Here is a 15,061-nt window from a genome sequence, read left to right on the forward strand (position 1 = left end):
CCAGAGTGTAGGACTTACCTCCATAGGGCTGTGTCATGAAGCTGAAAACTTACACTTCACATGGTGCTTGGAAATGGACTGGGAGGCAGTACAGCTAATTTAAAACTGGTGAGAAGTGTTTCATATGTCCTGTCCCAGTTCACAGTCAAACCAGTACAGTTTTAATTAGCTTCAGCTTTTTGCACAAGAAGGCAGACCCATGGGCGGTGCATTTCAGTTTTCCTAGTAGAAGGTTAGCAGCCTGTTCTGGAGGGGTTGTAACTGGTGTACCAGCCTCAGTGGGTGAAAGTTGCCACTGACAGTACTGGATCCAGTAGCATCCTGAAACTGTGTAATCCCCCTCTTGAATATCACCTTTTGGGTCTGAGGAGCCACTCATCCACAGTAACTTCATCTTCTCCCTTTTCTGTTACATATTACATCAGTAATACAAAGCCAAACACAGGGATGTATGAGAAGCTCAATTGCAGACATGCAATTCTCAGGAAATCCCTGCAATCCAGGGATTTTCTAGATCTATGTTTACATTCAAAAGTGTTCATTTTCCTCTCAAAAATGCATTTTCACACCTTAGTCTGTTTTTGGAAAGCTTGTGTTTTTAAATCAGGAATATGCACTTATAAAAATGTGGATTTCTATGAATGAAAATGCACATTTTTCCTAAATTAAGAACAAGAGATGCTTGCATTGAGGAATGCAAACAAGGTGAACTGGGCTTTGAGGAAGAATTTGAAGAAGCTCTGCAAGCTGAAACATTGTATGTTCACTCTGAGCATGAATTGTTATTTCATATTTTCCTAGAACTTAAAGATCCAGATGAAAGATTTTGAAACGAGTGCAGAACCTCTTCAAGTCTGGCTTAATGAAACTAAGGAGATGGTGCAAGAAAGCAATAATCGTCTATATGATCTCCCAGCGAAAAGGAGAGAACACCAGAAGCTGCAGGTGATCATAAGATAGTAGGCTGCAGTCTTTTCTGTTTTAGGCATGCTTTGGGACACAAAGACTCCTGATGTCATACTTTGTTTCCTTATCTAATGCATAGGCTGATTCAGATGATCTGTTCAAAGCACAGAAAAATAGCGTTTTATAATCCAGAAATAGTGATTGAAAGCACGTTACTCTTTGAATACGACAGCACAAAGTCCAGGTTTCATGTACCCTTCCACATTGTGTAGGGCTGGATTCTTCTACACTGAAGAGTAGAATACTTACCCTTCAAACATTAACACTTTCTCCATGCAGCACATCCCATGCGCCACGTATAATCACAATCGAAATGATAGTGGGGTTGTGGGGGCCATTGTGTTTTCCCTTCAAAAGAAGATTGTGATTTGTTTGCTGAGAAAGTGTCTGGAATATAATTACTAGCTAGGGAAGAGATGTCTCAATAGCATCATCTCACCACACAGCAAAAACAGCAAATAGAACTCTTAGGGTCCATGTAATTCTGACCGTTCTATTAAGACGCACACACACTGAGACAATAAATAACAACTGCACATCTGTTGCTGTATAAATGGATCATCTGGAAAGGCCCTTTGTGTGGGCCCCTTAACAGAACTTTGCTGATGACCATTCCTTTCATTTCCTTGCTGCTTTGTCTTCTGTGCGGCTTGCTTTTTTGCATCTACACTTAACAGACATGCTTATGCTTTACAGTCTGTCCTTGAGGAAATAAGGTGTCATGAGCCTCAGCTCAACAGGCTAAAAGAAAAAGCTCAGCAGCTTTGGGAAGAACAAGCTGCCAGCAAAACCTTCATGCACAGAGTCTCTCAGCTCTCTTCTCAGTATCTTGCTCTGAGCAATGTAACAAAGGTAATGCACCTACATATGTGCTTTTATGCTGCAGATCTGATGAAAACAAGCACTCGCTTCTGAATCCCTGCTTGGTGTTGTGTGTGTATGAAGTGTCCAGTCTGTTTCTGTTTTAAAAGCTGTGACATTAAGAAAAGCCGGGACAAGATCACACAGGAATACTTTTAATGGCCCTGCGTGCCGGTGACAGAGTCGATGCAGGAAGACATAATCAAGCCAGCACTGTGTTGGCACTGGGGAGGCGGTTTGGGTTTGTGGAAGCCCTGGCTCTTCTTCCCAACAGCAGCATATGTAAGGACCATGGAAACAAGTCCACTCCACAGTCCTAAAGTGTTACCCTGAATAAAGGGCTATAATAAAAAAAATTCAGTACAATTTGGGGAAAAGAATTCTGTTAATGCAGTTTTGCGGGAAGCAACATGGCGGACTTTCAAATTCAGAGATAGATCAAGGGCATCTTGTAGTGCTCATGTTATGGGTTACCAAATAGCAATATGGGTCACTGGTGTGCCATTCAGTGGGTATGAGGGGTGTGCCATTGTGTGCACAAGTGTGGCATTCATTGGGTGGGTAAAGAGGGGAATAAGGCTTATGAGGCGATACCGTTAGCAAATGCAGATGCACGCAGGTGACGCTATCGTGCTCAAAAAGGCTAAGCACCCTTTAAAAATGTTGTACACGTGTAATAGAAACATTTAGCTTCCCGCCATATATACTCACTCTAAATGTAGCAAGCAGGAAGAATGTGCATTTCTGCCATATGTTATGAGTACATGAAGTGTTTGCATACACAAATTATGCAAGTCTACAGTGAATCCCCAACAAAGGCAAAGGCAGAAAATTTGGGCCAATTGATCTTCCTCACTTTCTGGCCTTGACTAATTTTATTTATTTATTTATATATTTATGGCATTTCTATGCTATTTGATTAGACCAGGTCTCAGAACAGTTTACAGAATATATCTTAAAAAATCAATAGCAATTTAAAAACAAATTGGAGACAACCTTGGACTCCTCCTGATTATAGTCTTCTGAGATTTCCCTTTCTTGATCTTCGTCGACTCTCGTGGAATGGTAATTATCTGAATGGATGGTAATGTTAACATCTCTGTGAATTCAAGGAAAAGGTCTCCAGGATGGACCGAATTGTAGCAGAGCACCAGCAGTTCTCTCATGGTCTGAAAGAGCTTCAGGACTGGATGGCTGATGCTATTCAGATGCTCCAGTCTTACTGCCATCCCACAGCAGACAAAAATGCTCTTGACAGCAGAATGGCCAAGCTTGAGGTAGGGAAATGAGAGCATGCAGGAGCCTTCACTCCTGTGGATAACTGTACATATTTCTACTCATCACATTTCATGTTTGCAAAATTGTTGAAAAAGAGTTTGCCCATGTACTTTTCAAATATATATATATATTTTCAAGTCTAGCAGAAAATAGTGAGCATTTGCGATTAAATCACAGGGAGTCTAATAAATTAAAGCAGGTGAGGTAATGTCTCATTCTTCAAGGAAAACCCTGGTAAGTATCAATTACTGATAGTCTGCAAAGTTTCTATAATCATGTACCTGGACCAATGTAATTTATTGTAAAAATCAAGTACTGTGTGTATGCAAGCATATGTTGGATTTAAGGATGCATTTTTATGCATTTTGTTTACGATTAACATTTTCAGATACTATATACCATGACCAAAGCTAATGTATTTACAAAGGCACATGTTTCTTGTTTATGAGATCCTAAGATTTATGTATGAATATGTAGCTGTCTGTGGGGTTCAGATTAAATGCACTATCTTCACATAACTAATTGAAGAATACAATTTATGGTTTAAGAAAAGCATCATAATGCTGACTGAACAAACTGAAGTTGAGATTTGGGGAGAGAGAGAGGTCCTAGTTTTTTGTTATTTTTGGTGGGGGGAGAAAAAGGCCTGTGAAATAGGTGGGAAAGGGGGAGGATAAATATTTGTTTGGGGCTGGTGGTTTATTTTTCTTATTAAATGCATGAGGTGGCTGGGTTGTCTTCATCAGTTTTCAAAATGCCCCCTTGTGTGCTTCCAGCCGTGGAGGGTTCTCCATATACAGGCTTTCAATCTGGCAGCACTTCCTGAAACGCCCATGTGCCCCCGCATGCAACATCCTATTCAGGGAGCTACTGCTCACCCAGTAGTGTCTGTGTATAAAGATCCAGCCATCAAGAATCACAACAAAGAGGAACGTGTTTTATTTCAAGGTTTTTGTAAGAATATTTTTTCCATGAACTAAGCAAAGATTTTTTTTTGCCAGAAAATGAAGTATGATTTCATCCTAAGATCCTCAGATCTGTTCAGGTCAGCTGTGGGCCAAACAATGCAACTGTAGACTGGCAGCTCTCCTTCCCTCCGTGCTTGATAAAGGGCTCAAGAGGGGTATGCTTAAACCCTTCCTCAGCTGCCATTACTCCGCTCCTAACCCCGTTCCCACAGCCTTGTGGCTTTTTTAACCTATGCTTTCATTTGAGATTACATGGAGAGAAAAGTTTTTTGAGGGTGACTCTGAAGAAAGAAAAGAGCTGGCAGGGAAGGGATTGAGTGCATCTCAGTTTCTCTCCTCTTGATCACTTCCTCCTGACAGGAGGAAAAAAGTGGTGATCTGGCTCCAGGTACATGTATTTGGGTGCAACGGGTGTTTTGCCCGTATATGTAGGATTGCAGAAAGTCTAGACTCTGGAGTTCACTTCTAAGCTAGCAGCCCTTCCCTGTATTCTTTTCCATAATGGTAAAACCAGGTTGCTGCTTCTACCTTTGTGGCAAATGGCTTGACTGAGCTTGGAGTATAACAAAACATTATTCTGCAAGCTAATTTAGTTGTTCCTTTTTCTGTTTGTGGTACCTGATCACGACAGGGATGGAAACATGTTTTGTCTGTTTTCCAGGGACTGCTTTCAGTAAAACAGGAGAAAGAAATCCAGATGAAAATGGTGGTAACAAGAGGAGAATCTGTTTTGCAAAATACATCACTTGAAGGAGTGCCTGTCATTGAGCAACAACTAAGAGCACTCAAGGAGACGTGGGCGTCCCTTTTGTCTGCTTGTATTCACTGTAAAAGGTAAAGCTAGAGAAGGGTGTTCAAGGGGAACTGACAAAACAGGCTTGCTCATCTTCAGGACAAGCAGCAGTGTGAGAGTTCACAGGTCGCACGAACGCACCCTGTGAATAGCCAGCAGTAGGTTGGTTGCTTGGTTGTGCTTGAGTCGTGCCACTTGACAACTAGGCTGTTTTTTAGCACGTGCAGGCTGCCTGTGATTCATAGACGGATTTCATGCTTTTCTACTTGAAGAAGTTTTTAGTTGCACACAATTGCTCTACTATGTTCGAAAAAGTAAAGCCAGGGTATTGGTTCCAAACAGGACCAGAAAAATAAAAAAGTTGGAAGCACTAGAAAAATTAAGGAGATTTATATTCAATTCTGACATGCTTAAAGCCAACTGAATTCATCCTTAGCTTCTGTGATTAGCATCTTAAACAATATAATGAAGAATGCAAATTTAAATTCATAATTTAAATAATTACATAGCATTGATATCCCTCCTTTTTTCCTATCATGAGGGGCATGAAGTGACTGCCATAATCTTCCTCTTTCTCCTCTCCATTTTATTTCCTTTTGATATAGTGATAATATCCAATATCAGTAGAGTGGTCCTCAGCTCCTGCATCAGGACTGTTCCTTGCTCTTCTCCTCCCTAGAGTCCCAAGGCGGCAGCAGGGAAGAAAAATCTATTCCATTCTGCTGGAAACAAGAAAGCATTGGATATAACCCAATGTTATTGGTGAAGCCTACCATAACCCAGCCCTTTATCCCCTAGTTCACTTCCCATGGAACTACTAAGAAGAGATTGCGTGGATTCTGTAATCACTCCATGATGCATCTTTTTGATCTTTCAGAAGGATAAGAGGTTAAGAAGCCCATAAGCGCTTTTGATCCTCTCTCTTACTTTTTCACATATTTCCAACTTTCTGAATAAGACTAGAGCTATGCATCATAATAGCTGTTAGGATATACAGGATAGAAATATATGAAATACTTGACAATATTTAAGTGTGAACATACTCTTTTAACAGCCAGTTGGAAGGAGCACTGTCCAAATGGACAAGTTATCAGGATGATGTTCGACTGTTTACTAGCTGGATGGACAAAGTGGAAGCAATGATGAATGCTTCGGAAAAGCAGTGTGCTGAACTGCGGGAAAAAAATTCTGCACTTAGCAAAGCTAAGGTTTGTGGAAAGTCTGTTCTTAGAAAAATTGTGACAAGAACCACACGCACAAGCAGGAATTTGCTTTTTTTTTCACATATAACTCGGTTAGGACAAAATACCAGTTATTTCCAAACTGTATTAAACAGTCTTTGTTTTAGCGTGTAGCAGCTGCCATTGAGAAAAGACAGGCTCCTCTCTGTATGCCAGTTACGTGTGCACATTCAGATTAAAACTTAATTGCCCTTAACTTGTATTCAAAACTGTGCTTCTTGATGTTGTTTAAACAGCTGCTCCATAATTGTAATATACAGTGTGGTTGCTACCATTTTAAGGATTGCTTCAGACATAATGTTTCCCACCTGAAGCCAATGTGGTTTCTCAATATGCATAACAATTGTCGAAATTCCTATGCATGAAAATGTATAAAGGTATGATGCTTCACCTCCTCCAACATGACGAAGTAGACCCTCACTGTGACTTGCTTTGGCACTGGTCTCAGAGGAAGTAAAATGCCCAACATGTGGTTTTAATCCATCCACCTTGTTGTATTATTCAGGCTATTAACTTGCTATTTGTATTCTCTAGTTACTTAAGGAAGAAGTGTTTAGTCACAGTACACTGCTGGAGGCAATTGAAGTGAAAGGAAAGAGCATGACTGAACATTATGTAACTCAGCTTGAACTTCAGGACCTCCGTGAGAGATACCAGTTTCTCAAAGACAGGATCATGGTACTGTGCCTCTTTACAATGCCACAGAATTTCTCCTTGAGTAGGCTTACTTGCAGAAGGTGGGGAGAGAAGTGTTCTTTCTTTGTTACTGAATTTTAGAGTGTCTGTCATTTGAATGATTTTATCTAACCTTCCAGTTAATTTTAGGTGGCACTTAATTTTCCTAAATGCAGTGCAGTGTGCAGCATATTTCTCTGTGTTATCTTCCCTGAGCACCTGGAAACATTCTTTCTTTTAAGCACTAGTGAAGAGGTAGAGAAATTAAATCCAGGCATTACAGTCTGAGTCAGGAAGCCTTTTCTCATGGACACTAACAGTATATTTCTTAAAACAGGAAACAATAAATAAAGCTGAGGAACTGCTTCATTTGCATCATGAGTACCAAAGAAATCTGAAAGCCTTTGAAGTCTGGCTAGAAAAAGAGCAGGAGAAACTCAACTGTTTGTCACATCTTGAAGGTGATACAGAGAGACATGAAGCAACACTTCGAGAACTCCAAGTAACGTGATTTAATCTGCTTTGGCCTATTGAGTAACAAGTTGCTCCTGCAAAAAGAGAAAAGGAAGGCAGCAGTATGTCCCCCTGTTCTAAGGCAGAGGTGCACAACTTTTCAAGATTCACATGTGATGCTGGTATAGGGTTCAGAGGCCCTGCACTGGTTCACACCCATATGTGAGTGTGCACACACAGATATAGATTTGTGTATACATATAGATGTGTGTGCACTGCAATGACTCTGATTCAGACTGCCTTTCCTTTGGTGCTAGCAATGTTGATGAAAGGAAAAAGTATGTCAGTGGAGAGTCTTCTGGAGGGTGGGGAGGAATTTCAGTGGCTGCGGTAGGATCAGTGCACCTCTGAGATGTAATTAAGGCCTTGAGGACAACATGCAGCATCCTGGATGGATATTTTCTGTCCCTGCTCTAAGTGGGATGCTGCTGTTCAGGGCTTTTCAGGGGTTTTCGAAGATGAGCTTTAAAGTCTGTTCAGGCCTGGAGCAAAGAGTTTAGGGGAAGGATGGGAACAGGCCCATTCCCAACCATCTGTACATCCTGTAGATGCATTGGCTCTTACCAGGCTGACTGACAGAGTGGATTAACATTCATTGCTTCTTTTAAATTTATAAACTTGTATACTTAAAGATTTCTCTGTGTACGTATGTAAAATAAGTACTTATTTTTGGATCACCATCTTGTATTTCCAAACTGATGAGCACTCATCCATCCACTATTAGAGGGAATATTGCATTTAGGTTGGGAATCTCATGCACTGGATACTTGATGTTTATGGAGCTTAGAAATTAATTTAAACAAGCTGATATATACGCGATCGCATTGGGCAACTAAACGAGTTAAAGTACTCAACTTCTCGCTGCATTTAATTATAAAATGAGTGAATGAATAATAGCAATACCTCTGCCTTTTCAGGAATTACAGGTGTGTTGTGCTGAGGGACAGGCATTGCTTAATGCAGCGCTCCATGCGAGGGAAGAAGTAGTTCCATGGGGTGTGCCCCAGCTGGACGACAGAGTACTAGAATCTATGCAGCAAGACTGGACAGTCTATCAACACAAACTTTCTGAGGTCAGAACGCAATTAAACACTACCCTAAGCAGATTGAGGCTGATGGAGAGCAAATTTGTGAAGATGGACGAGTGGCTCAAAACACTGGAGGAGAAAGTTAATATCCGAACTGGCAGGCAGTCTGAGAGAGCCACAAAGGAGATGCAGCTACAACAAATGAAGGTGATGCAGTTATACTATTGTGAACATTTATAGTGGGCCAATGCACATACATTAAAAATTATTATGTATTGTTGGTTATTCATACGAGCCCTAACTTATCCCAGATGCTGACAACAAAGAAATAACTCATACATCTGAAAGTTGGATATCCTTTCCAACTTGAGCCAACCTTTTTGTAGTCCTAGGCTTAACGTAAATCTGTCATGATAATACTTTCACTAAGAGCAGAGTCACTACTATGTCCTCAAGGTGTGTATGTGTGTTATGTGGTCCATTACAAAAATAGCAATAAATCATCTCTTCCTTTAGCTAGTTCAGGAGCGACAAAGTAGCCTGGACTGTTTTACTTGACCGGTCTGAATGCATAAGCAGTTCCAACCAAGCATAATACAAGCAAAAACCATGCCCATCGATGATTGCAAACCTCCCTTTGTGCACGTTAACCTGAATTCAGTTTTTGGGTCCTGCTTCATTCCTTCCAGTTTTTCCTTTATTAAATGAAATACTGTAGTATAAATATTATATTTTAAAAAGTGTTTGTTTAAAAAAGAGATGCTTCTGTTCTTCAGTTTTTATTTCAGGAGTCTCAGAGGGTACAATCCAATGGACTGGGGGGGGCATAGGTTTTTTCATGGTCCCAGTTGCAAGGTCCTGCAATCTCAGAGCTCGGATCCTGAAAGCCACGCATCCCTCTTTTGCAGCCAGCATGGAAAGAACCATGCAGACTGCCTCCTGCCCCTAGGTCCCAGGAGGGCCCCAGCAGGAGAAGAGGAGATAAGAGAATGGGAAGAGCTGGGGAAGCATCCTAGCTTCCTTCACACCCTCTTCCCTGGAGCTGGAGCTAAATCTAAATGATCTAAAACAGCCATCCAGAGAAAAATTCCATAAGGGACGGTGCTAGCAAAAATGGCTGCTCCCATGCCACATGCTGGGCACGGGATGCTTGCAACCCTCCCCCGCAGAAGCTTGCATGGATCTGCTGTAGGATCAATAGGATCGTGCCCTGCACCACATTTAGGCCACATTTACCAGAATGATGTCATTTGTTTGCACCAGAAATGGCACGAGGAATTAACAGTCTATAAAGATGAGGTTGAAGAAGTTGGACTATTGGCCCAGCAAATCCTGGAGGAGAGTCAGACTTCTAGCAGGATGGGAAGGCAAGCTACCCACCTTGCTTCTCGATACCAGGCTTTGATTCTACATGCACTGGTGAGTAATAACATTTTTTTTCTTTTTTTATAAAGATTTTTAAGATTTTAAACAAAAAACTAAAAACATCAATCATCAAATACATTGGACGTACTGGGTCAGCCCCCTACAATATATCTTTTTAACATTCTATAATCATATTCAAATCGATTTATAAAAATTTAAAAACATCTTTAAATCTAAGCCAAGTCCCGTTTCTCCAGCCAGTCATTAAAAAGGTCCCAAGTTTGATAGTATCTTCTTTCTCCTTCAGTAATAGAGTCAATCTGTCCATATCTGCACAGTCCAGAATCTTTTTTAAAATCAGTTCCTCAGTGGGTAATTCCTCACTCTTCCAGTATTGAGCAAGCACAATCCTCGCTGCTGTGATTAAATGTAGCATCAAATGCATTTCTTGTTTGCTAATATCTTCCGGTATAGTGCCTAACAAGAAAATTTCAGCTTTAAAAGCTAAGGGTTTTTGTAGCATTTCCTCAAGCTATTTATGTATTTTAATCCGATACTTTTTCACATATTCACAGGTCCACCACATGTGTTAAAAAGTACCCACATCATGTTTACATTTCCAACATCTGTTTGACATATTTGGAAACATCTTAGCTAATTGACTTGGCAACAAATACCATCTATAAAACATTTTATATAAATTTTCTTTATACGAAGTTGCTAAAGTTACCTTAATATTTCTCTCCCATAGCTTTTGCCACTTTTCTAATTCAATATTATATCCAAAATTTTGTGCCCATGTTATCATAGTTTCCTTAACCTGTTCCCCTTCCATTTTCCTGTCAAGTAAGAACTCATATATTCTTTTAATCATTTTCTCATCTATTTTTAGCATCACTTGATCAAAGGCTGTTAGATCATTATAAAACCCCATATTTTACAATCTTTAGCATACCTTGATTGCATGTGCACCTTATACCACCAAGAGATATTGAGCCCCTGATCTGAACAATAACAACATTTTTTGAAGCCATCCTACCATATGAACAGAAAAAAAAATACTTGGGTGTTTTCATCACCATGAAATGGTCACTAGATGTACAATTATTGGTGTAATCAGGTCACACCAGGATGTTGCTCTGGCACTTTTTTAATTAGCAGGACATTGACATCAACTGCCACACACCTCAGACTTCATTGTTTCCACTGCCACCTTCTCAGTAGTTAGGAAAGCAAATATTTTTTTTCTCAGCAGCAGTATAAACTCATGTGCTATCCCTTTTGTGATGCAAAGGAGTTTTGGGTGGCCTGGTCTTGAATGAATTAATGCCCAACAGCATTATAAAAAACATGCTCCCAGTAGAGATGAAAACTTCTAGAATTGGTGTGTTGATAATGGATATGCAAATTGTTGACCTGGATATGATACAATTATGGATATAGATGTATGGTGTGTTGATATGTAGCTGCTTTCATTTTTTTAATTCTCTTTGGAGGGTGTAGCTATGAAGACTGAGCAATGGCATTTCACAAAATTTATCATTACACCACTGTCCCTGGGGCAATCGAGTTAAGGGGATCCCTCCCTGCATTCATTTCTTCAACAATGGATTCACTCTCACCTGTGTGCTGTTTCTTCTGAGTTCCTTGTTAATTAGAAGAACTTAATTCCAAAGTTGAAACAATGGCAGTTCGAGGTTCCACTTCCTTCATATATGTGCCCTCCCTCCATAATACCAAATGTGTATTTGTACATTTCCTGCCAAAAAAAACACAAAAAACCAATGTTGATAAACTTGTACCAAGATTCAATCTGGATAGCGTTTGGGTGATGCACAGATGCACTGCTTCACATTAGTAAGCCACCAAACAGAAGGACTTGTGATATAAGGAACAGTACAATCCCATGATGTTTTCCACTGCATTTCCTTAAGATGCACATGCATGTCCACATAGACATGAAGGAACTGACATTTACAGGCTGCGTGCATCCTTCTCTGTGCAGTAGGTTCAGAAATGCCTGCCCTTGACATCATTATCTCACTGTCAAGTGGGTATTCCTCAAAGCTTCTTTCTCTGTGCATGCCCCTCTGTGAATCTCGGTGCAGCATTACTTACGATATGCATATTGCTCCCGAGGACCAATTATCATGGGGCTTTGGGCTGCGCTGGCAGCCCTGCCTCCAGAGCGTCACAGCATCCTGCCTCTGCCCCTGACGCTCATGCACCCAAGCAGGGGATGCCTCTGGGCAAAGATCTCTCCTTGCATAGGCTTCTGCCCAAGCTGGGAGAGTGTTGGGGTTGCAGCATATGTGAAAGCCTTTGTGTGCACCGAATCCAGCACACGTGGGCTTTCCCTTCTCAGATGTCCACACAAGGCCAGGCAGGTGTGCATTGTCTAGGCCGATGCCAGCACAATGAACCCAAACACACACCTTCCATGGAGCTGCCTTCATGCCTATAACATGCCATGGAAATTGGCCACAGAATAAAAACAGGAAGGAGATTGTATTATTTTAGGCACTGGTTATATTTTTCATGATCTTGCACAAATGCTTGAAGTAGACTATGAAGGCTGGTATTTACATTTATCTGTAGCAAAAAGTAAGTGCATCTCATCCTCATTAGGTTTTATGTATAAACATAGTATGTAGTATATTAAAGCTGCAGATATAAAAAGGAAGAACAGATCAACCACACTCTTGTATTGTTTATTTGCAGGAGGAGATAAAAATGCTTGAAGAAGAAATTCGAAGTATGGAGGAATCTGAACTGGCTTTCAGTGCTTACAAAGAGTGGTTTGGAGCTACTCTCAGGAAATTCAAAAATATGGTGACAAAGTCTGATGTAGTAGATAAAGCCACCATGGAGAAAAAAATGCAGAAACTTGAGGTATAAGTCATGGGCAGTCTGCTTTTGTCACTGTGTCTCTAGGTGGGCAATTAAAATAGAGGTCAATGTATATCGATATATATGAGCATAGCATGAATAAGTCTGTAATTAATGTTGAATGGGGAATCGACAAGCCTTTCAGAACCTGTGGACTGTTCTAGAGTTACAGATAGTTTGTCAGCCACCCAACAAACCCCGCCTTCACAGGGCTCACAGGTAAAAGAAAGCCACAGTATCATCACACCCATATTCAAACTGGCTGTTGCTGCAACCACAGCGAACCCCAAGGGCAAGTGCTGAACCACCACAATGGGGTTTCCATGAAGTGCCGAGCAGCCACAATGGGCCCGAAAGATGATCAGGCTCATCAAGTTGGCTTTCTTTCCTTCTTCCAGCTCCTTCCTTCTCATTCCTCCTGGCAGTATTCCAGGGACACTGCAGGGATGAATGGGCTTCTCTCTTCAGCAGCTGCAATGGCTAGCCGCTTTTCAGCAATCTGCAGAGCCTCTGCAAATGGGGCTCACTCCCCGAACAACTCCAGGGAGGATGGAGGAACCGAGTGGGCACTCTGGTCTCCTGCCCAGCATTCCCACACTGCTGCCCCATTCTTGGCTAGAGGATCAGGGAGTGAAATGCTTGGGCAGGAGGTGGGAGCTGGCTGGCAACGATGGTGTGAGGACAGGGTGCCCCCACCAAGCCCACGGCACCATGCCCAGCCCCTCCGTTCAAGCAAGGCATCCAGGCAGCGGTGGTGACAGGGCAGCTGCATGTTGCTGGGCTGGCCTGTTCTCGGGTGGGAAAGGGAGCAGTCAGCGGGGAGGTGCTGTCCCAGCTGGGGCCACCACTGCCCAGATGATGCTCTCCCTGCCTGCTTGCATGTCGGAGGCTTCCTTCCCGGCATATGTGTTAGGGGGAATCAGTTGGGTGACTCCTGCCCCAAAGAAGATCTCTTGGGAGGGGGGCAGGGGGAAATGGGATGCCCCTGACACTGTGCCAGGCTGGGGCAGCTCTCTTGTTCTGGGGTTTTTGCATGATGGGTTGTGCTGCCAATCTCTGGATGATGCCACAACTGATTGTAGTCGGGAGAAGCCCTAAAGCAGACAGTTGTGTCTTTCATGGTTGACAACCAGGATACAGTCTCAGTAGCTGATCACTACTAGGTTCATTTATGCAACAAGCAATCCTGGAATTTTATTGTTGGTTGCTTGCTGTGTTGTGCAAACCCAGTCGAAAGTCTTTGATAGTTTTCCATTTCACCTGCACTCAAAAACTATGGTTATTAACTGGGGTACAAGATTGGATATGAAACCAACTTCAAAAGCTCATTTCACATCTTGACTTGGTTCATATAAGAAATTATGTTTAAAGAGGGGCGACAGAACTTAATGTACAGGCAAAAGCCTTCTTGATATCCCACCTTCGTCAGCCAAGATATCACAGTTTGGACCACAGTGATATAGTTGAATGTGCACAAGGGAATTAATATTTGGCCACACTCAAACTGTCCACTTTTTCTGTTCACAGAATCTCATGAGTGACATGGATGCTGGGCACAATTTGCTGAAATCTGCCCGTGAAAAAGGAGAGAGAGCCATCAAGTACATGAAGGGAAAAGAAGCTGAACAGTTAAAAAAGGAGATTAGTGATTGTGTGGAGCAACTTGATGACATGACCTGCTCTATCAGGAAAGAACACACAACCTTAGAGAAGTGTCTGCACTTAACAAAGGAATTCTTAGATAAGTACAAAGTGCAGACTCAGTGGCTATCAGAGTACCAAACTATATTACATGACACAGTAGATCCCAAAATGGAGCTATATGAGAAAAAGGCACAGTTATCAAAATACAAGGTAAAGAGGTTATGATTATTAAGAAAAAACTGAATTGTTCAGAACAAAAACAGTATTTTATATAGGGCTATAAAATAATCTTGCTTAAAAGTCTAAATTGCTTGTGTATGCACACTGGTACCTGTTAGCTAAATTGCTATTCCTGATTTCCATGCAAGAATGTAAACATAATGACTATATAAGGCAGGTTTAACAAGTTTTAAGACTACCTCCTGGAAGCTGAACATGGTCCCAGCAATGCAATGCTTTTGCACCCAGTAAATGCATTGTGATAAATGCTCCTTAGCAACCCTCAGGTTGCGAGTTATAAGTTGTGTCATCCTGATACCTTTTACCATTTGTAATAAAATTCTGTGAACTATTTTCTTTCTGATTAGTGTTCAGATTGTGAATGAGAATAATTTTCAAGGAACTTTTTGTATCAGCCTGGAGATTTTGATAAAGCTGAGTCTTTTGCTCACCTGAAATTTACTCTAAAAGATTTCTAGGGGAAAATATTTCAGCACAAACTGTTTTTACCATATTTGCTGAAACAGGTGCACTTAAGGATAAAATGCAACTTTTCCCCAAAGTTCTTTCATGTTCTATACATTGGTACATTCTATATTGATTTTAACCCTTTGTTAAAAT

General features: G+C 41.3%; 1 protein-coding gene across 8 annotated transcripts in view; it reads left to right on the forward strand.

Annotated features, from left to right (window-relative positions):
• Positions 1-15,061, forward strand: part of SYNE1 (spectrin repeat containing nuclear envelope protein 1) — a 317,660-nt gene that overhangs the window by 141,579 nt on the left and 161,020 nt on the right. For 7 of the 8 annotated variants that reach the window (XM_044422636.1, XM_044422576.1, XM_044422595.1 and 4 more), the window contains exons 58-68: positions 802-945; positions 1,663-1,818; positions 2,940-3,104; positions 4,735-4,907; positions 5,921-6,074; positions 6,642-6,785; positions 7,120-7,284; positions 8,213-8,530; positions 9,587-9,742; positions 12,410-12,580; positions 14,105-14,431. In XM_044422636.1, the coding sequence (XP_044278571.1) occupies positions 802-945; positions 1,663-1,818; positions 2,940-3,104; positions 4,735-4,907; positions 5,921-6,074; positions 6,642-6,785; positions 7,120-7,284; positions 8,213-8,530; positions 9,587-9,742; positions 12,410-12,580; positions 14,105-14,431 (2,073 nt within the window). The remainder of the gene's footprint in view (positions 1-801; positions 946-1,662; positions 1,819-2,939; positions 3,105-4,734; positions 4,908-5,920; positions 6,075-6,641; positions 6,786-7,119; positions 7,285-8,212; positions 8,531-9,586; positions 9,743-12,409; positions 12,581-14,104; positions 14,432-15,061) is intronic. The other variant, XM_044422621.1, reaches the window with a different exon arrangement.

Source organism: Varanus komodoensis, unplaced genomic scaffold (genome assembly GCF_004798865.1).
Source record: "Varanus komodoensis strain SLA01 unplaced genomic scaffold, ASM479886v1 scaffold1, whole genome shotgun sequence".
Taxonomy (NCBI): domain Eukaryota; kingdom Metazoa; phylum Chordata; class Lepidosauria; order Squamata; family Varanidae; genus Varanus; species Varanus komodoensis.